A 23,176-nucleotide genomic window follows, 5' to 3' on the forward strand; every position below is an offset into this window, starting at 1 on the left:
AGTTGCAAATCATTCACGATGGCAAAGCTCACTTCTACACTAATCAGAAAGACACCATGGCTTGGCTAGATGACCACCTCATCGTTATGTGCCACAACTGCATTGAGTCTGAGAATTGGCTCTGCTCCATTCTACCTTTTATTCTTCCTAGGCCCTATCCTGTTACAACTTATTTGCCCATTGCACATTGTGCCTTTCCTGGAGCTGAACCTTTTATTCTAAAAAGACCATTTCTTCACTAAATTGAGCCTTCCTGACTTCAATACACCTCCCATACCAGTTAGTTGCGAGGCCACGGAACATTCATGACCTCGGTTGCAGGTTTTGCTGTGATTGGGATGGCCGAGCGGAGTGGGTTGGGGGTTCTTTTTTTTGCCCTCTTTTTTGCCTTTCTTGTTGAAAATGACTGGAGTTTGGGACTTTTTTTGTTTTTCATGCTGTTTTGGTTCTTTTTTATTTTCTGTCTCTCGTGCTCTATCTGTCATGAGTGGTATTGCATATACTGTTTCGCTCATATTCAGTATCCTTATTGTGCCTCTTATGTATTGACTAATTTGATATGTCTGGTCACTATGAATTATCTTGTGGAATACCAGAAGAAATATAGGCCCCATATAATTTGTCTTGTTGGTACAAAATTACTAGCTCTTAAACGTCCCTGGCTGGCCAAATCATTTCATGCCAACCATACCTCCTATTCCCGAGGAGTTTCTATTTTATTAGCCAAATCCCTTCTGGTAGAGGTTCTGAAGGTTAAGACTAGGGATGAGCTTCGAGTTCGAGTCGAACTCATGTTCGACTCGAACATTGGCTGTTCGCAAGTTCGCCGAACAGCAAACAATTTGGGGTGTTCGCGGCAAATTCGAATGCCGCGGAACACCCTTTTAAAGTCTATGGGAGAAATCAAAAGTGCTAATTTTAAAGGCTTATATGCAAGTTATTGTCATAAAAAGTGTTTGGGGACCCGGGTCCTGTCCCAGGGGACATGGATCAATGCAAAAAAAGTTTTAAAAACGGCCATTTTTTCAGGAGCAGTGACTTTAATAATGCTTAAAGTCAAACAATAAAAGTGTAATATCCCTTTAAATTTCGTAGCTGGGGGGTGTCTATAGTATGCCTGTAAAGGGGCGCATGTTTCCCGTGTTTAGAACAGTCTGACAGCAAAATGACATTTCGAAGGAAAAAACCCATTTAAAACTACTCGCGGCTATTGCATTGCCGACAATACACATAGAAGTTCATTGATAAAAACGGCATGGGAATTCCCCACAGGGGAACCCCGAACCAAAATTAAAATAAAAAAAAATGACGTGGGAGTCCCCCTAAATTCCATACCAGGCCCTTCAGGTCTGGTATGGATTTTAAGGGGAACCCCGCGCCAAAAAAAAAAACAGCGTGGGGTCCCCCCAAAAATCCATACCAGACCCTTATCCGAGCATGCAACCTGGCAGGCCACAGGAAAAGAGGGGGGCGAGAGTGCGGCCCCCCCCTCCTGAACCATACCAGGCCACATGCCCTCAACATTGGGAGGGTGCTTTGGGGTAGCCCCCCAAAACACCTTGTCCCCATGTTGATGAGGACAAGGGCCTCATCCCCACAACCCTGGCCGGTGGTTGTGGGGGTCTGCGGGCGGGGGGCTTATCGGAATCTGGAAGCCCCCTTTAACAAGGGGACCCCCAGATCCCGCCCCCCCGTGTGAAATGGTAAGGGGGTAATTACCCCTACCATTTCACTAAAAAACTGTCAAAAATGTTAAAAATGACAAGAGACAGTTTTTGACAATTCCTTTATTTAAATGCTTCTTCTTTCTTCTATCTTCCTTCATCTTCTTCTTCTTCTGGTTCTTCCTCTGGCGTTCTCGTCCAGCATCTCCTCCGCGGCGTCTTCTATCTTCTTCTCCTCGGGCCGCTCCGCACCCATGGCATGAGGGGAGGCTCCCGCTCTTCTCTTCATCTTCTTCTTCATCTTCTTCTCTTCTTCCTTCTTCTCTTCTTCTCTTCTTCATTTTCTTCTCCGGGCCGCTCCGCATCCATGCTGGCATGGAGGGAGGCTCTCGCTGTGTGACAGCGTATCCTCGTCTGACGGTTCTTAAATAACGGGGGCGGGGCCACCCGGTGACCCCGCCCCCTCTGACACAAGGAACATGACGGGACTTCCCTGTGGCATTCCCCGTGACGTCACAGGGAAGTCCCGTCAAGTCACCGTGCGTCAGAGGGGGGCGGGGTCACCGGGTGACGAGGAGACGCCGTCACACAGCGGGCCGAGGAGAAGAAGATAGAAGACGCCGCGGAGGAGATGCTGGACGAGAACGCCGGAGGAAGAACCAGAAGAGCCAGAAGAACCAGAAGAAGAAGATGAAGGAAGATAGAAGAAAGAAGAAGCATTTAAATAAAGGAATTGTCAAAAACTGTCTCTTGTCATTTTTAACATTTTTGACAGTTTTTTAGTGAAATGGTAGGGGTAAGTACCCCCTTACCATTTCACACGGGGGGGGGGCGGGATCTGGGGGTCCCCTTGTTAAAGGGGGCTTCCAGATTCCAATAATCCCCCCGCCCGCAGACCCCCACAACCACCGGCCAGGGTTGTGGGGATGAGGCCCTTGTCCTCATCAACATGGGGACAAGGTGTTTTGGGGGGCTACCCCAAAGCACCCTCCCAATGTTGAGGGCATGTGGCCTGGTACGGTTCAGGAGGGGGGCCTCACTCTCGCCCCCCCTCTTTTCCTGCGGCCTGCCAGGTTGCATGCTCGGATAAGGGTCTGGTATGGATTTTTGGGGGGACCCCGCGCCTTTTTTTTTTTTTTTTTTTTGGCGCGGGGTTCCCCTTAAAATCCATACCAGACCTGAAGGGTCTGGTATGGAATTTAGGGGGAACCCCACGTCATTTTTTTTTTTTAATTTTGGTTCAGGGTTCCCCTGTGGGGAATTCCCATGCTGTTTTTATCAATGAACTTCTATGTGTATTGTCGGCAATGCAATAGCATTGTTTTAAATGGGTTTTTTCCTTCGAAATGTCATTTTGCTGTCAGACTGTTCTAAACACGGGAAACATGCGCCCCTTTACAGGCATACTATAGACACCCCCCAGCTACGAAATTTAAAGGGATATTACACTTTTATTGTTTGACTTTAAGCATTATTAAAATCACTGCTCCTGAAAAAACGGCTGTTTTTAAAACTTTTTTTTGCATTGATCTATGTCCCCTGGGGCAGGACCCAGGTCCCCAAACACTTTTTATGACAATAACTTGCATATAAGCCTTTAAAATTAGCACTTTTGATTATTTATGTTTGTGTCCCATAGACTTTAACGGTGTTTGCGTGTTCGAATGAACTTTTTTCCTGTTCGCATGTTCTGGTGCGAACCGAACAGGGGGGTGTTCGGCTCATCCCTAGTTAAGACTGATCCAGAATTGCAATTTATTATTCTTATGCTGCGGATTGCCTCAGTGCCATTTACGCTGGGGAATGTCTATGTCCCCCTGCCCCCATTCTCCTTGGATTTACTATCTAAATTATCCCTTCTGCTTCTAGCTAAGCCTGATGGCACCCTACTTTATGTGGGGACTTCAATGCGGTTTTATATGCTGCTGTCGACCGTTTGGGGTGGTGGTAGACCCAATCCCTCGCTTATTGATTAGGTGCATGTGTATGGTCTCACTGAGCTATGACAGTGGGAACACCCAGATGTCTGCCAGTATTCCTGTCACTCCGATTCCTTCCACACCATGTCTCGCAAAGATATGGCATTTGCTTCAGACATTACACGTCCTTTTGTTTTTTGTGTATTTTTTTGCCTACAGGGATATCTGAACATGCACCTCTTTCTGTGGACCTTCTCCTTCTACCACGTTCAAGTCCCGTTATGTAGCGACTAAACTCCCAATGGCTGGAGCACGAGGTAGTACAGGGGGAAAGTAGACAAGGTGTTGTGACCTACTGGAATGTGAATTTGGGCACTGCCAACCCCTCTACTGAGTGGGAGGTTTTTAAGACCACGCTGCGGGGCACTTTTATGTCTATTACTAGTATACTACGTAAGAATATTCAACAGTATACTGAAGAGTTGGAACAGGCCATGCTGGCTGCAGAGTCTGCCTATACAACTGATCTTGATCCTAGCACCTGAGACTCAGGGCTACACGGCCATAGGGAATATGAGCTCAGGTTGCTGGATCTTACTAAAAAAAAAGATGTTTTATGTCACTCAGAAAACATTTGAACATGGTAACAAAGCTGGTTATCTACTTGCTTACTTAACTAGACCTGACCATACTCCTATATCTATTCCTTGGATTCTGACACCCCAAGGTCATGTTAGTGACATAGTTGAGGCCTTTCTATCCTTCTACAGAGATCTTTATGTTACCAGAGTCCAATATTCGGAGGGTCAATTATGTGACTACCTGGCTCACGTGACTCCCCCCTTCCTTTCAACTCAAATGCGGGAGGAGCTGGATGCTCCTCTCTGTGTTGAAGAACTCACCCTAGCCATTTTGCAGCTGCCAACATGTAAGACACCTGGCCTAGATGGTTTCCCTGCTGAATGGTATGCCCACTTTCGTCACTTATCATGTCCATTCCTTCTACATACATTCAATAAAACTTGGAGGCTGAAATCCTTCCTCCCACTATGCATGAAGCACTGATTGTGCTGTTATTGAAACCTCATAAAGATCCCTTTAAATGTGACTCTTACCACCCGATATCGCTGATCAATGTGGATATTAAGATCCTAGCCAAAGTGCTGGCCAAACATCTAAATACATTAGTTGTGAAATTGGTGCATAGTGGCCAAGGAGGTTTTATACCTGGTCGATTCATCAGGATGAATAATCGTAGGCTGTTCCAGAACCTGCAATATCCACATGAATGCCCCCCCTACCTGTGTCATTGCATCTCTGGATACGTGTAAAGCTTTCTATAGTGTTGCGTGGCCATACCCATTCCAAATTCTGCAGCTCTATGGCCTTGGTCTTCGCATTGTAGCATGGATACGCCTCCTGTATACTGCCCCAGTGGCCCGTACTAGAGTTAACTTCCATGATACTGATGCCTTTCCAATACATAGAGGTACTATTCAGGGGTGTCCTTTGTAACCTAAGCCTTGGCTATTGAACCCCTTGCCATACGTGTCTGTATTTGACCTTTAATTAGAGGCCTCCCTGTTGGTACGATTGAGGAATGTATTTCACTTTATGCATACTTTAGTTTACTTGACTGTCACGACTGGTGACATCCAGTCTCTGCCGATGCTTGTAACTCTACGGAAGCGGCCATTGCCTCTTTAGAGAATTTTCATAATCTCATCTATAGTGTTGTATCCCGGCCCATCGATTCTGTGTACCTCCCTCTCCCTATTTAAACTTATAATGACCAAAATTTCCATTGACTCATGGTTATCATCCCACAATAATCCTTTGTGGTTTAACCCCAATTTACTGGAATTTTATTCTTTGCCTGATCCACAAAGGTGGTCTATCAAAGGGGTTAAGTACTTATGTCACTTTTTTATTGCACAGGGTTTTAAGTCATTCTATCAGTTGCTTGTGGATTTCAATCTGCCAGGTGCCTACTTATTTTATTACTACCAACTTCGCCATGCTGTACGCACACAATTTGGCTCACTAGATAACCCTATACAGGTACCACCTTTGAAGAAATTATTGAGATGTTCAGACCCTACTATAATTATCTCCACTCACTATTCTGCCCTCGTGACAGATTCTAACCCCAGGTTCCGTACTGCTCAAGGGAAATGGACATCCCTAGACATACCCTTCAGAGAAGCAGACTGGACTGAGTTTAGTGATACTTAAAAAAAGTCTGCTATCTGATCCAAATCATTATTATCCAAGCATTATTCAGCTTAAGATATTCAATCATTCCCATCTTATACCTGCTAGATTACATAAAATGGGTTTATCTCCCTCAGCTGTGTGCTTCCGAGGTTGTGGCCAGGCAACTGATTTTCTGCAATGTTTCTGGACCTGCCCTGTGGTTCAGGATTTCTGTGTGAACATAAACTCCTTTATTTCCTCCGCATTGGGTCTGCCGAATATAATGAACCCCAAAAACTGCCTCTTGGGCATTTTTGGTGACCTGTCGAAATTCCATCCCATTTTTTTTTTCTGTTGGGTTTTTTTTTGGATGTATGTCTTACAAAAAACTCAATAAACATATCTAAAAAAAAAAAAAAGTGAACTAACGTGCACCTGTGCTTTTCTTCAAACATCCAGGTGGAGGTTTTCTTGCAAAAAAACTGGATGCATGAAGTGAACATAAAAGTGTAATTCATATTAATAAATCTCTTCAGGCCAGGATCGCAGGATACACATAAACCTATTTAACAGTATAAACCTCAGCAGGTAACGTGATGCTAGAATACCACCTACAGTTTCTGTTTCAAAAACAATTATGGGTCAGCATGTTGGTAGATTCTATGTTAGTTAGAGAACATCAAAGAACAAGTACAGTGAATTTTACTTAAAAATCCAAGAAAATAAATCAATATAGCTACGAAGTAATTATAGCCCCAAAGGCAGTAATCCATTTGCTTAAATAAAATTATTAACATGTTCTAAAAATAAATAATTTGTGATCAGTGTGAACTAACTGATTTTATATTGTCAAAATTCATCTTTATAGCATAAGTAATAGGTGGAAGAATATAATTTCACGTTGAACTCCCTTTTCTCCACTTCTGGTTAAAAAATTAGAGGGAGGGCACAAAACACAGCTGGGTTATTTTGCTAAAAGAATATTTAAATAGCATAGCAAATAAGGCGAAGATTAACCTTCAATCATCTAATCGTTTGAAGGCAAAAGATTATATTTTTAAAATTTTCCTTGATCCATATTCTCTAAATAAATATTACTTTTGCACAGTACAATTCCTTATTTCTTCAGCACATCAGACCCAGTAATTTTATTTTACCTATGACAGCTAAAATGAAAAAGTAATAAGAACTTTTTTTTTAACAAACTGTTTGATGAATAAATGTCATGTTTCATCTGTTGATTTAATATTACCAAACTTGTTAAGAATATTTTTGTGCTTCATTCATTATAAACATGCATTCATCATTTAACAGATGGCCATTGCTTTATTAACGGAAGTCATGTGACCTGTGGGCTTCCCTTTGTCATCCTATGCCTGAGAATATATGAAGGGGGCTGGGAAGGCAAAGGGACGTTCAATTGTCATTGCTGACATCTAACTCAACCATCATTCCATCATTAGCCATCTCAAAGTATGTCTACCTGATGCTTATAAATAGATAAATATCCGTAAAATGTTTAATTCTGCAAAGTTTGAGATGTATTATAATTAGTGAATTATAAAAAAGTGTCTGGATTTACCGTATTTTTCCCACCATAAGACGCACTTTTTTCCCCAAAAAAATGGGGGAAAATGTCCCTGCGTCTTATGGAGCGAATACTGACCAGGCACCACCCCCCCTCCCCGTCGGGGCTCGGCTTCTCTGTGGAGGAGAGAGGACAGGATGTGAGGCAGATCCTTGCAGGGGCATACCAAGTAGGAGCGGGGGGAGGCGGTCTGGCCCGGGTGCCAAAAAATGGGAGGGTGTCAGTGGCGTTGCTATGGTGGTGCTCCGCACCCAGGTCAGTTGACACCTGCCAGATGTGACACCATCCTGCGGCGGCAAGAGCCCTGGCTGTTTTTTTTTTTCAGCCAGAACACCCCCGGCGCCGTGGTCTGGTCCCATCTTACTTGTGTTTCGTATTAGAACGAATTCGTATTTCATAATTTGTGTCAGAAATACAATTTGGATTCGTACGAAATATGAATTTTCGTTAGGTTCGTTAACTTTTCGTAACTATTATGAATGTTCGTTATGATGAAAAGCAAAAAATACCAAATTCGAAAGCCGCAAACACCCTTTAAAAGTCTATGGGAGAAATCAAAAGTGCTAATTTTAAAGGTTAATATGCAAGCTATTGTCATAAAAAGTATTTGGGGACCCGGGTCCTGCCCCAAGGGACATGTATTAATGCAAAAAAAAGTTTTTAAAACGGCTGTTTTTTCGGGAGCAGTGATTTTAATAATGCTTAAAGTGAAAAGTGAAACAATAAAAGTGAAATATTCCTTTAAATTTCATACCTGGGGGGTGTCTATAGTATGCCTGTAAAGTGGCGTTTTTTTCCCGTGTTTAGAACAGTCCCACAGAAAAATGACATTTCTAAAGGAAAAAAAAGTCATTTAAAAGTACTAGCGCTAGCGGCTATTAATGAATTGTCGGGTCTCTGCAATACACATAAAAGTCATTGAAAAAAACGGCCTGGGGTTTTCCCACAGTGCATTACCAGGCCCTTTGGGTCTGGTATGAATTTTAAGGGAAACCCCGAACCAAAATTTAAAAATAATGCGTGGGGGTCCCCCCAAATTCCATACCAGGCCCTTCAGGGGAACCCCGCGCCAAAATTTTAAAAAAAATGGTGTGGGGGACCCCCTCAAAATCCATACCAGACCCTTATCCGAGCAAGCAATCTGGCAGGCCACAGGAAAAGGGGGGGACGAGAGAGCACCTCCCCTCCTGTACCATACCAGGCCACATGCCCTCAACGTGGGGAGGATGTCCCCTTGTTGTGGGGGTCTGCGAGTGGGGGCTTATCGGAATCTGGAAGCCCCCTTTAACAAGGGGACCCCCAGATCCAGCCCCCCCGTGTGAAATGGTAATGGGGTACAAATGTACCCTGCCATTTCACCAAAAAAGTGTCAAAAATGTTAAAAAGACAATAGCCAGTTTTTGACAATCCCTTTATTAATGTCTTCTTCTTTCTCCGCTTCTTCTTCCATCTTCTTCTGGTCTTCATTCGGTTTTCTTCCTCCATCTTGTTCTTCCGCCACTTCTTCCTCTTTTTCTTTCTCCAATCCTCTGCTTCTTCCTTCGATCTTCTCGTCCAGGATCTTCCTCCGTGGCTTCTTCTTCCCCGCTTGGTTCTCTGGACAGTCTAGACGATCCGCCTCAATGGGAGGCTCATGCTGTGTAAAGCTTCTGTTCTTCTGACAGTTCTTATATAACTGAGGGTGGGGCCACCCAGTGACCCCACCCCCTCTGACGCACAGGGAATTCCCTATGGCTTTCCCCGTGGTCAGAGGGGGACGGGGGTCACCCGTTACATAACCGGGTGACCCCTCCCCCCTCAGACCCCACGGGGAAAGCCATAGGGAAGTCCCCGTGCATCAGAGGGGGGCGGGGTCACCGGGTGGCCCGCCCTCAGTTATATAAGAACTGTCAGAAGAACAGAAGAGTCACAGAGCGGGAGCCTCCCATGGATGCGGTCGTCCGAAGAATGAAGCGGGGAAGAAGAAGCCAAAGGAAGAATGCGGACAAGAATACCAAAGGAAGAAGCAGAGGATCGGAGGAAGAAGAGGAAGAAACGGGGGTAGAACAAGATGGAGGAAGAAAACCGAATGAAGACCAGAAGTAGATGGAAGAAGAAGTGGGGAAAGAAGAAGACATTAATAAAGCAATTGTCAAAAAAAACCCTCTTATCCTGCGGACTGCCAGGTTGCATGCTCGGATAAGGGTCTGGTATGGATTTTTAGGGGGACCCCCACACCATTTTTTTAAAAAAAATTGTCGCGGGGTTCCCCTTAAAATCCATACCAGACCTGCAGGGTCTGGTATGGATTTTTAGAGGGACCCCATGCCATTTTTTTTTTTTATTTTGGCGTAGGGTTTCCCTTAATATTTATACCAGACCTGAAGGGCCTAGTATGGAATTTGGGGGGACCCCCAAGCATTTTTTTTTTTAATTTTGGTTCGGGGTTCCCCTTAATATTCTACCAGACCCAAAGGGCCTGGTAATGCACTGCGGGGGAACCCCAGGTCGTTTTTTTCAATGACTTAAGTCATAAGTATTGCAGAGACCCGACAATTTATTATAGCTGCCCGCACTACCGCTAGTACTTTTAAATGACTTTTTTTTCCTTTAGAAATGTCATTTTGCTCTCAGACTGTTGTAAACATGGGAAACATGCGCCACTTTACAGGCATACTATAGACACCCCCCAGGTACGAAATTTGAAGGAATATTTCACTTTTATTGTTTCACTTTAAGCATTATTAAAATCACTGCTCCAGAAAAAATGGCCATTTTTAAAACTTTTTTTTGCATTGATACATGTCCCCTGGGGCAGGACCCGGGTCCCCAAACACTTTTATGACAATAACTTGCATATTAACCTTTAAAATTAGCACTTTTTATTTCTCCCATAGACTTTTAAAGGGTGTTCCGCGGGTTTCCGTTGTAACGGAATTTGAATCCGAAATTCGTCAACAAAATTTCGTATTTCGTATAAAATTGGGAAGCATAGCAATTCATATTTCAGATGCTTCCGAATGTACGAATTTTTGAAAATTCGTACAAATTTTTGAATCGTACAAAACTAATCACACATGTCTAGTGTCCTCCACTGCCTGAGGTGAGCTGGTGATAAGGGGGTGGGAGGTGTGGGCTGGCATGGTATCCACTGCCCAATCACCTGAGCTGTTGTGATAGAAGTGGCTGAATGGGGTATTTGTGTCTGCCCTGTCACCCTGAGCTGATCTGGGAAGGGGGGAGGTTGCTGTGTCCACCACCACCCAGGTATAGTGTAGCTGAGCTGATTTGATAGGGGGGTGGTGTTATTGTGTCTCCACCAGCCACCTATAGTAGTAGTATAATATTAAATACTTTAGGACACCATTTGGTTCAGAATATTTTTTTTTTGTTTTCCTCCTCTAAAACCTAGGTGCGTCTTATGGTCAGGTGCGTCTTATGGTGCGAAAAATACGGTATTCACTTCTGCAATGCTTTGAATTATTTCCTGATACTGTAATATTTGGCTATGTGACAACTATCATAAAAGTTTACAGATATTTTTGAAGTATGATCATTTTGGCATCAGACTTATATCTCATTATATTAGTTTGTAAAACTAATGCATAATACATTGTTTCCTTTCTAATTTGCAACTTGTTTGTTTGCATTTTCATATGAGCAGAGGTAATTTGTAAAGCTGTAATTCTAAAGCAGTAGACAGAATTATGTGTCATATATTTCTTTACACCAAAAGACACAGGAACATGTATAACAACACATACCTAGAAAAGATCATAACCCATTCTTTCAAATTCTGCCAGAACAGGAATTGCAGCAGTCAAAGGTGAAGTACAAATCCCTGGCATACACGTCTTTACAATTGACATCTATTTAAAACCCCTTTTGGACTAAAGATGATTTATAAAAGCTGAAAAAAATAGGCATATGGAAACCAATGAATTGACCATCCAAATGAAACAAGGAAGCCAAATAATGAAAATAGGAAGAAGAAGCATGCAGCAAATGTCCTCTAGATCTCCTGTCTACAGATGGAATTTTATGTTCAGATGATGAAATGTAACTGACGCCTATAAGTTAGAGTGTCCCATTTACACCTGTATTCTCTGACCAATCACAATGCACATAGGATTCAGTAAATGCATACAAGATCTAGTAAAGTGGTTGTTGTTTATCAAACTGTATTACAAAGCAAATAAATGCTAGGTATTTTGGGAACATATTTTTTATTTCATGTAGTCATCTGACTGGGATTCCGTAAATAACAAGTGTAATATTAATGAAGCCAAAATTCAGCCAAACCTTGTTTTCAATGGAATGGGCATGAGATGGGATCATTGTCAGGTTTTTAATGCTGTATCTTTCCACTGTAGAGATGTTCACTGTAGAGATGTTCACTGTAGAGATGTTCCTCTTGTAATTGGAGACATAAACTGTAATTAAAAACAGCCTTTTATATATCTGAGAAGTGTTAGAATCTCTGTCAGATTCCTATTGTTATCTAAACCCTGACTGAGGAACCTTCCCATCACATTCTGTTGTGGTATTTAAACATTACCACTTACCCATTATAACAAAAACTGGGAAACTATATCGAGTTAAGCTACAAAAAAAAAAAAAAAAAAAGAAAGACAAATATGTCATTAGTATTTTGTGCATAGTACCCAATTGCCAGTTTTTTCAAAATACACAATTTAACATGATGGGGTAATTATATTTGAAACAATAGTTTATAACTACCTACACAATATCTGCATATGGCTGCCAGCAAATGCAACCTCTGAGAATCGATTACTTTAATCTTCATGTCTGTGTGAACATTATTCATCTTCATGCATAACAAAAATCAAATTCAGCATATGGGAGGAGGAAACCATATGTTAATTAAATGCATTTTATGCAAATGTGCCTTTGTTCTGTATACAGAACTCATTTAGCAAATCATATTACTCTTGTTCTGTTGTATTGTACAAATAAAGTGTTAGCTCAGTGACTATATATCATTCATCAGTTTTTTAAGATGCCTGGGGACTTCTCTGCATTAAAACTTGTCATATACTCCAGTGGACCAAGTTGAAATGATTAATACTAACAACTGAGTGTCATACAACTGGAAACATTGTTATAATTAAAGTAAACATGTTGCCCTCTTAATGAAATGCAAACTGCCTGGTATTATTCTGATCCAATTGCTTTTATTCTTTAAGTCGCCAACCCAGAACAAATATGCAGAACAGGAAAGTCAATAATGTCCAAGGTTATTTTCTATATATTTGTTCCAGGTCAGTGACTCGGTGTGGCTGTTCACTTTGCAAATTGAAAGCTACAAAATTAGGTGAACCTGTGCTCACTTTGAATACCCAATGTATGTGGGAAATTAGAAAAAATTGGGTTTTTTTGCTGCCACATAATTGCTTAAAGGATATGAACACATCTGCATTTGATTTACTAAGCTCAAACATTTTTTTTATTAATTGAACAGACTGTATTCCTTTCCTAATCATACATTACAGGACACAGGATTTTATGCCATTTGCTTATGAAGCTTCCTTCAGGTGATTGGACAGTGGGCAACAAAGTTGTATGGACAGCATGTCCCCTCCCACTCCAAGCAAGCCAACGTTTTTCTACGTTCTTAGGTGAATAAAAAATATCTCTTGAAAGAGACAGACTCCTTTTTATTTTCCATACTTTTACTTGTTTTGCTTTTTTTCTTAAGCTATTCTTCTATTGTTATTCCTTTGCTGAAACATAGCCATTGTGGCTTCTCTTGCAGCTTTTATGTTGTTGGATTCCTAAGCTGAACTTTGGGGGACCGTACCTGGATCCAACCAGAAAGAAAGACATGGGGTCAGCATGTAATGTGCTTAGGGCACTAGATCCTGCTTTTGGTGCTTACCTAGGCCCTCAGATCCAGGGACATGGTCCATCTGTGAGTAGAACTCTATCTCTGAAGACCCCAAAGGGGGTAGGGCAAGGATCTGGATGGGGCTAGGTTCCCCAAATTTCCCTTGGCTGACTGGGAGAATCTGTGGACATCAGTGGTAAGTCAGGGCCCTACCCTTTTAGGACCCTGTGTGCTGTCTCTCTGGTCCTTGAAAGGTCCAGAGGGACTCGAGGTGAGAGAGCTACCTTGTCTAAGCACCTCTTTTCAATCGGGCATACTCTGAATCTTTGTGTCATTTTCAAGTACACAGCGCAGAGCCCAGCCCGTCTGCTGCTTGCCTCTCTATCTGCATATAGCACAGTTATCCGCCAGATCTGCATAGGTTTCTACAGTGTCTGGACACAGATAGTTTAACCATTCCTGCTCTGCAGTTATATTTGTACCCCTAGTGGAATATCCCTCACTACACATGAGAAACACAGGTTGTGCCATCTCTTGCTCAGCAAACAACTTAGCGGGGTCTCCAACAGACCTGGTTCTGTTAAGACTGCTGTCCCCAAACTCACTACCCTCCTTTAAAACCTACTTAGCTGCTTATAATGCACCCCCTCACCTCCCATTTGTCCTAAGAAGATCTTTCAGCCACTATGTCTAAAATTATGTATGGGCTCTCAGCTTTCTTTACTTTGACTGCTTTTGCTGTCAAAGTTGCCAGCTTTGCAGTAAGATTTTCTTTGAGCAACTTCTGTCTGAAGGGGTTATAACCTTTGTTCTAGAACAGGAAAGGTTACAGGCTTTCTACCCAAACCTGTTCACAGTTCCAAAGACAAAAGTAGACATTTAACTTACACTGGATCTACTCATTCTCAATAAATTCTTTCAGGTTCAAAAATCCATATGAAATCTGTCCACTGCCATTGCTTCCCTTCACCAGGAGCTTTTCTGACATAGACATAAAGGATGCTTTTTGCATATCCCCAATTTTCGGGTGTTACCAAGGTGGAAGCTCCTTTTCTCACTTTGCTTCAATCTCCCCATTGTGGTGTACAATCGGGCTCAGGCACAGTGCAGACCCCACAGAGATTCAGATGGATCCCAAATCTTCAGAAATCAGCGCTGTATTCAACACATTGCCTGAAGTACTTGAGCCTAACTTTGGATATTGCCCTGCCTGGGGTCTTCCTTCCACCAGTCCAAGAGCTGCCAAACCATTTGTTTTTGCACGAGGGTTTTGGACCTGATGTGGCCTCCTTTGAGGCAGTTCCTTACATGCATTTTCACTCCAAACCGTTGCAACATTCCAGCAGGGTAGGACAAGTAGGCTTAGTCTCTGGATTGGCATGCAACTGACCAGCAAGACCGAGCTTGACCTGGTATGGTGGATCTGCAGCCCAGCACTGGATTTAGAGAAATCATTTCTCCCTATGGTCTGGAGGATGCTCGTGATGAATGCTGATGAATATTCTGGACATAAGGGCAATTCAGTTGCCCCTTCAACGCTGGACCTCTCAGCTGCAACCAGGATTCAGTTGAACATTGCCACAGCCATGGCTTACATCAACCATCAGGGGGGCACCATAATCCATGCAGGTCAAACAGAAGCAGGCCTGATCCTCACTTGGACAGAAGGTCACATTCCAGATATGACTCCCATTCACTTCCCAGGTGTGGAAAATTGGTAGTCAGACTTCCTCAGCGGTCAGCGTCTAAACTTCAGAGAATGGTTCCTTCTCCTGGAGGTGTTTCATGTTCTATTGCAGGTGGGGATGCCATACAAGCACCTCCTGGTTTCCAGGTTCAACAACAAACTGGCCATATTAGTTGTCAGGATCAGGCATCCTTGGATCTTCACAGTGGATGTTCTGGTGACTCCTGGAACTTCAGGATCTTCTGTTCTAAGAACTAGTTTACAATTCTGCTCAGTTTCTGGCTTTAACTGCTTGGCTTTTGAACCCCCGTTCTTGAGGGACAGAGCCTATTGGACTCAGACATCTCTATGCTCTTAAAAGCTAGGAAATCGACTTCTCAGAAAGTTTATCAATGCACTTGGAAGTGCATATCTGTAATTTCTCAAGTCTAGTCTTGAGTACCCTTTAAGGTCAAGTTTTGGCCTTTACAATTCTTTGGTGAAAGCTTGCCTCTTATTCTTTGGTGAAAGCAATTATACAGGATGTCACTCATACTGCTAGTTTACATTATCCAGTGGCTCCACTGTCCACTGTTTTGACATAACACACCCTGGTTGGGTTTTGCTTGCTGATATAACTTCATTTAGACAATTAGATTCATTCTTTGCCATTCCTGAAGGTCCCTGCCGGGGACAACACCTGCCTCACAGCTCACTATTTCCAGGTGGATAAGATATCTCAACATTTGAATCTATGGTTTATAGAATAAGGTTCCACTTTTTTTTTGTCATAGTACATTCTAAGATCTGTTGATGCTTCATGAACTTTTCAGCATTAGGCATCTATTTGCCAGATTTGCAAGGGGGCCACTTTGTCTTCGGTTTACAACATTGTTAGGCTTTACCAGATGTATGTCAGACCTCTTCTGATGCTAGTTTTGGTTTTTAAGTGCTTCAAGGCACTCTCTGAGTGCCTCTGAGCTCTTCCTTGACTCATTTGTTATATGGGCCTGTTACTCTTTGTCTTTTGTTGCCCACCCCCCCAGTTGGACTGCATTTGGATGCCCCGATTGTCTAATGCCCTGTACACACGGTCGGACATTGATCGGACATTCTAACAGCAAAATCCATGGATTTTTTACGACCGATGTTGGCTCAAACTTGTCTTGCATACATACGGTCGCACAAAGTTGTCAGAAAATCCGATCGTTCAGAATGCGGTGGCGTAAAACATGTACGTCGGGACTATAAACTAGGGCAGTAGCCAATAGCTTTTGTCTCTTAATTTATTCTGAGCATGCATGGCACTTTGTGCTTTGGATTTGTGTACACACGATCGGAATTTCTGACAACGGATTTTGTTGTCGGAAAATTTTATAGCAAGCTCTCAAACTTTGTGTGTCGGAAATTCCGATGGAAAATGTGTGATGGAGCCCACACACGGTCGGAAACAACAACAACAAGGTCCTATCACACATTTTCCATCGGAAAATCCGACCGTGTGTACAGGGCATTAGTCTTAAAGAGCCTGTATCCTGTAATGTATAATTAAGAAAACAAGATTTTTTCTTAAACATAAAATCTTTTTTTGGAGTATATTACAGGAAAGGGTCCCCTTCCATGTGTTTTGTATGATCCAACCCTATTATTGCTTGTTTAAAAAACGGAGGCTTGTCGAGAGTGGAAGAGATTATACAGGACTGTCCTTTACAGCTTAGTTTGCTAGTATCCAATCACCTGAAGGCAGCGGTATAACCCAGTGGTCTAAGACCTAAAAAACCTGTATCTGGTAAAGTACCTGAAGAAAAGGATTTTACAGGTACGACAAAAATCCTATTTTAGTAGATCAAACCTATCAAATTGAGTCACCATGAGAACCAGGCAGGTAGCATTTCCATTGTAACATGCCATCAATGGTAACCTTCATATCTTTCTCATGAAAGGTTTTCTTCAAATAAATTAGTAGCATATAGGGGAACAAATACAACTGTATATATATATATATATATATATGTATATATATATATATATATATATATATATATATATATATGTATATATATATATATATATATATATATAACATTTTCAGCATTTTTATCAGAATAATATTTATCGTTTGAAATACAACAGGAGTTAAATAATCTATTTATGTCATGTTGGGGACATGGCTATTGTTGTGCTTTTACAGGAATTGGTCAAGGAGTTCCGGTGGTGGCTCTTATTGTGGAAGGTGGGCCGAATGTGATATCGATTGTCCTGGAATATCTTCGTGACAGCCCACCAGTTCCTGTTGTGGTGTGTGATGGAAGCGGACGTGCATCTGATATCCTTGCCTTTGGTCATAAATATTCAGAAGAAGGAGGGTAGGCAGATATGCTTGTGATATACTTATGTGTTAAATGATATAATAAAACTTCTGAGTACATCTGTTACAGTATTTAGAAAATATTTACAATAAATTAATGTCACCAAACCAGTAGTGTATCTGTATGTATATCGGTAACGCACTAAGTCAAACTCAAAATTTATAAAAGAGGCATGTTAGTAAAAAAAATCATAGCAAAATGCCTGAGCTAAACTTGTATGCTTATAGGAAAGCGATGCTTATATTTAAAGAAATATGTAACATATACTGTATATTTCCAACACAAGCCATTTTGTAATTTAATAGTATATGTAACTATGTAATTCAATTTAGTTACAGTCACTTAGGATCTTTTGCTTCCTTTTTATGGAACTCCCCCAGAAATGTCATTCTCTGCTTGTTGTAATTTGCTCACTGCTTTTCCTAGCAGTTTGCCTCTTTTTATGTGATTATAGCAGGTAGACTCTCCTACTTGGAGGAAACTACTAAAATGCATGTCAAATACTACATATCAATGAAGAGTCCACAATGTATATAACTGACTTAACCACTTGACCTCTGGAAGGTTTTACCCCCATGACCAGAGCATGTTCTACTATTCAAGACTACGCTATTTTAACTGGCAATTACGTGATCATGCAACACTGTAATGTAATTAAATTTATATCATTATTTTCTTCATCATTTTCTCTTGGGGGTATGTGATTACCACTGGGTTTTTTATTTTTCATTATATAAACAAAAAAGACAGAACATTTGGAAAAAAAAATATTTTCTACATATCAAATTAAAAACATTAAAAAAAGTCTTCATAAATTTAGGCTAAAATTTATTCTGTTACATGCCTTTGGTATAAAAAAAGAAAAAAAAAACATTAAATGTATTCAAATTGGTTTGTGTGAAAGTTAAAGCAGCTACAAACTTTGGCATGTACGGTGCCTTGAAAAATTATTCATACCCCTTGACATTTTCCACATTTTGTCATGTTACAACCAAAAACGTAAATGTATTTTATTGGGATTTTATGTGATCGACCAACACAAATTGGCATATAATTGTATAGTGGAAGGAAAATGATAAATGGTTTTCAAAATTTTTTACAAATAAATATCTGAAAAGTGGGGCATGTACAGCTGCAATTCATTCGAAGACCCCCTTCGACAATTGGCCCACTTCTGTCGGACCGGGAGCAGTACGCACAGGCCGAATGTCGGTCCGTTTCTATTGAAACGGCCAATGTCACCCAACGTTCGGCCCATGTGCACTAGGCTTTACACTAACCCGGAACAGGCTGGATGATGTGCATGTACGTGATCCAGCGTGCCCATGCCGCCGCCGCCGCCGCAATAATTGCACTCTGTAAAATAAAGCTTTTTTTTTTTGTTTTTTATATAACTATATTATTAGTTAGTACAAGTCAAGCTTGACATTCCTTTTATGAAGCAGGTAAAAATAGACAACTCCAGCCACTGACATCAGATTTTTCCACAAGCCTTTCCTTCATCCTGGTCTTAACCAGTAACAGAAGACAGGAAAGTCAGTCTGCTTTTGCCGAAGAGAATATTACCGTGTCACAATAAATATTTAAGGTATCATGGTGATTTACATATATGATTACCAGCTTAAAATCAATGGCTGTATAATATTAGGCTGCATCTGTAGTATAAACCAGCAGTGCACAGCTGGCCCAGGAGCAAGTAAAGAATTTGCATAATTCTACCCACCATCCCCGGATGAGGTACAGTGACTTGCAAAAGTATTCACCCCCTTGGCTTTTTACCTATTTTGTTACATTACAGACTTTAGTTCAATTTTTTGTTTAATCTGAGTTATATGTGATGGATCAGAACACAATCGTCTAAGTTGGAGAAATAAAATTAGAAAAATATATACATAAAATAATTTTTCAGAAACAAAAAAATGATAATTGGCATATGCATATGTATTCACCACCTTTGTTATGAAGCCCATAAAATGCTCTGGTGCAACCAATTACCTTCAGAAGTCACATAATTAGTGAAATGATGTCCACCTGTGTGCAATCTAAGTGTCACATGATCTGTCATTACATATACACACCTTTTTGAAAGGCCCCAGAGGCTGCAACAACTAAGCAAGAGACACCACTAACACTGCCATAAAGGAATTCTCCAAACAAGTAAGGGACAATGTTGTTGAGAAGTAAAAGTCAGGGTTAGGTTATAAAAAAAATATCCAAATCTTTAATAATCCTAGGAGCACCATCGAATCTATCACAACCAAATGGAAAGAACATGGCACAAAAGCAAAACCCGCCAAGAGACGGACGCACAACAAAAGTCACAGATCGGACAAGGAGGGCATTAATCAGAGAGGCAGAACAGAGACCTAAGGTAACCCTGGAGGAGCTACAGAGTTCCACAGCAGAAACTGAAGTATCTGTACATAGGATGACAATAAGCCGCAGGCTCCACAGAGTTGTGCTTTATGGCAGAGTGGCCAGAAGAAAGCCATTACTTTCAGCAAAAAACAAAATGGCACGTTTTGAGTTTGCGAAAAGGCATGTGGGAGACTCCCAAAAATGTATGGAGGAAGGTGCTCTGGTCTGATGAGACTAAAATTGAACTTTTTGGCCATCAAAGAAAATGCTATGTCTGGCGCAAACCCAACACATCACATCACCCAAAGAACACCAGCAGACTGGTCAGGGTTGAGGGAAAGATGGATGGTGAAAAATACAGGGATATTCTTGAGCAAAACCTGTACCACTCTGTGTGTGATTTTAGGCTAGGACGGAGGTTCATCTTCCATCAGGATAATCACCCCAAACACACTGCTAAAGCAACACTCAGACTTAAAGATTGCTTTTCACAAGCGCAAACCCTCCAACTTGAAGGAGCTGGAGCAGTTTTGCAAGGAGGAATGGGCAAAAATCCCAGTGATAAGTCTCATAGAGACTTATCCAAAGCGACAAGGAGCTGTGATAGCCGCAAAAGGGGGCTCTACAAAGTATTGACTTTAGGGGGGTGAATAGTTATGCACATTGACTTTTTCTGTTATTTTGTCCTATTTGTTGTTTGCTTCACAATAAAAAAAAATTAAAATCTTTAGAGTTGTGGGCATGTTCTGTAAATTAAATGACACAAATCCTCAAACAATCCATGTTAATTCCAGGTTGTGAGGCAACAAAACACAAAAACTGCCAAGGGGCTAAATACTTTTGCAAGGCACTGTAAAAAAAAAAACCTTAGTTTCTTGATGTTTGATAGAGACATGCAGATACTTTCTGTTTTAACCACTTAAGCCCCAGACCATTTGGATGGCCAAAGACCAGAGCACTTTTTGCGATTCGGCACTGTGTCGTTTTAACTGACAATTGCACAGTCGGGCGACGTGGCTCCCAAACAAAATTAACATCCTTTTTTCCCCACAAATAGAGCTTTCTTTTGGTGGTATTTGATCACCTCTGCGGTTTTTATTTTTTGCGCTATAAACAAAAAAAGAGCGACAATTTTGAAAAAAATGCCTTGATTTTTACTTTTTGCTATAATAATTATCCCCAAAAAATATATAAAAAAACATTTTTTTTCCTTAGTTTAGGCCGATACGTATTCTTCTACATATTTTTAGTAAAAAAAATCACAATAAGCGTTTATTGATTGGTTTGCGCAAAAGTTATAGCGTCTACAAAATAGGGGATAGTTTTATGGCATTTTTATTAATAAATTAATTTTTTTTACTAGTAATGGTGGCGATCTGTGATTTTTATCATGACTGCGACATTATGGTGGACAGATCGGACACTTTTGGCGTTATTTTATACAGCGATCGGTGCGATTAAACATGCATTGATTACTGTGTAAATGTGACTGGCAGTGACGGGGTTAACCAGGAGGGGGCGCTGCAGGGGTTAAGTGTGTCCTAGGGAGTGATTCTAACTGTAGGGGGGATGGGCTACGTGTGACACGACACTGATCAAGGCTCCTGATTACAGGGAGCTGTGATCAGTGTCAGTATCATTAGACAAAACGGGGAAATGCTTGTTTACATCAGCATTTCCCCATTCTTCCCTCTGTGAAACGATCGTGGGTATCCCTGCAGACATCGAGTCAGTGGGACCTGCTATCACACTTACGGAGCTTGCGGCAGGGTCGCGCGCGTGGAGCCGGCAGCGCGCACGCGACCACACGCCGGCAAATTTAAAGGGACGTACCTGTACGCCCATTTGCCTGTCCGTGCCATTCTGCAGACGTAAATGTTCGTGCATTGGTCAGCAAGCGATTAAGTAGGCATTATTTTTTCACTTTCTACAAATGTTTAGTGCAAGAGAGGGAGAATAAAGCCAGGATATTGTAGCAGAGGAGATGATACAATTGAATGAACACTCCTAAACTGAGGCATACTGAAATCTGATGATAATTCAACATGCTTGTTCATTTTGTTTGTAGCATTTAAAGCAATATTAAGCCTAAAAGCAAACATTTATTATTTTGCACATTACTAATTCTTAGTTGTAGTGGCTGTATTTGTTTTAGTTTTTAGGCTTTCTTTCCCCTTTCTTCACCTGGTGATCTGGCATGTAAGTCGATTGCTTTTCAAAACTCTTCTCTACTCATCTTGCAGGTGTAACAGTTACAGGGATGAGACAAACTATTCAACACTGTCAGGGATGCCTACAAGGATCAATTGTATTTATTTTTGTAAAACCTGTATCTCAAAAGGAAAAAAGGAATAGTCCAAAAGCAGATATCAGGAGGGGTAGATGAGTGTTCCAGGGCTGCCACCAATGGAGACCAGAAGCAAATTCCAGTGAAACTGAGAGAAAAACACAAGGAGATGGACGCCTCTGAATATATATCAAAAATACTTTAATAGTAAAACAATATCCACTCACATGGAAGAAAGTATTGTTGAGTGCATCTCTGGACTGAGCAGGTGGGACAACAAGTCACAGTGAGTCCGCTTGCCGCTGGCAAAGTGCAGCACATCAGATCCCAGGAAGGAGTAGGACGGTGGACAGTCAGAGCCTGTGGAAATCAACACTGCAGCTCCAAAGATCCTAGCTGGTGACCACGATGATGGAAAACGGGCGGGCGGTGTCAAACCCAAAGCGAGGCTTGGACAGCAAGCAGCGTGGCACAGGGCAGTGACGTTACAAGAATGCAACGCGTTTCTGAGCGTGGGCGCTACGAGTGGTATGGTAGCCATGCTCCTTTATCAAGCATAATGGATGGAATAAGGGGACAGTCTTATAAAGTGGAGCAGGGGGAGGAGTTAAAGGATAATAACATGTAGTAATGACAGCCGATCATGATGATGGAAATACATGAATATAAATCAACCCAAGAAACAAATACATTATGATGATAAAGTATACCGTAACATAAGTAAATAAATAGCAAAAATTTTTGGTTGCTGGTTGCAGTCCAAGCCTCGCTTTGGGATTGATACTGCACAGCCATTTTCCATCATCGCGGTCACCAGCTAGGATCTTTAAAGCCACAGTATTGATTTCCACAGGCTCTGACTGTCCACAGTCCTACTCCTTTCTGGGATCTGATGTGCTGCACTTTGCCAGCGACAAGCGGACTCACTGTGACTTGTTGTCCTACCTGCTCAGCCCAGAGATGCACTCAACAATACTTTCTTCTATGTGAGTTGATATTGTTTTTCTATTAAAGTGTTTTTGATATATATTCAGAGCGCCCCTCTCCTTGTGTTTTTACAACTAATGCCCCGTACACACGGTCGGATTTTCCGATGGAAAATGTGTGATAGGACCTTGTTGTCGGAAATTCCGACCGTGTGTAGGCTCCATCACACATTTTCCATCGGATTTTCCGACACACAAAGTTTGAGAGCAGGATATAAAATTTTCCGACAACAAAATCCGTTGTCGGAAATTCCGATCGTGTGTACACAAATCCGACGGACAAAGTGCCACGCATGCTCAGAATAAATAAAGAGAT

General features: G+C 41.6%; 1 protein-coding gene across 2 annotated transcripts in view; it reads left to right on the forward strand.

Annotated features, from left to right (window-relative positions):
* TRPM3 (transient receptor potential cation channel subfamily M member 3) overlaps positions 1-23,176 on the forward strand; it is a 579,111-nt gene that overhangs the window by 334,748 nt on the left and 221,187 nt on the right. For both annotated transcript variants that reach the window (XM_073634544.1, XM_073634551.1), the window contains exon 7: positions 17,052-17,226. In XM_073634544.1, the coding sequence (XP_073490645.1) occupies positions 17,052-17,226 (175 nt within the window). The remainder of the gene's footprint in view (positions 1-17,051; positions 17,227-23,176) is intronic.

Source organism: Aquarana catesbeiana, linkage group LG01 (genome assembly GCF_042186555.1).
Source record: "Aquarana catesbeiana isolate 2022-GZ linkage group LG01, ASM4218655v1, whole genome shotgun sequence".
Taxonomy (NCBI): domain Eukaryota; kingdom Metazoa; phylum Chordata; class Amphibia; order Anura; family Ranidae; genus Aquarana; species Aquarana catesbeiana.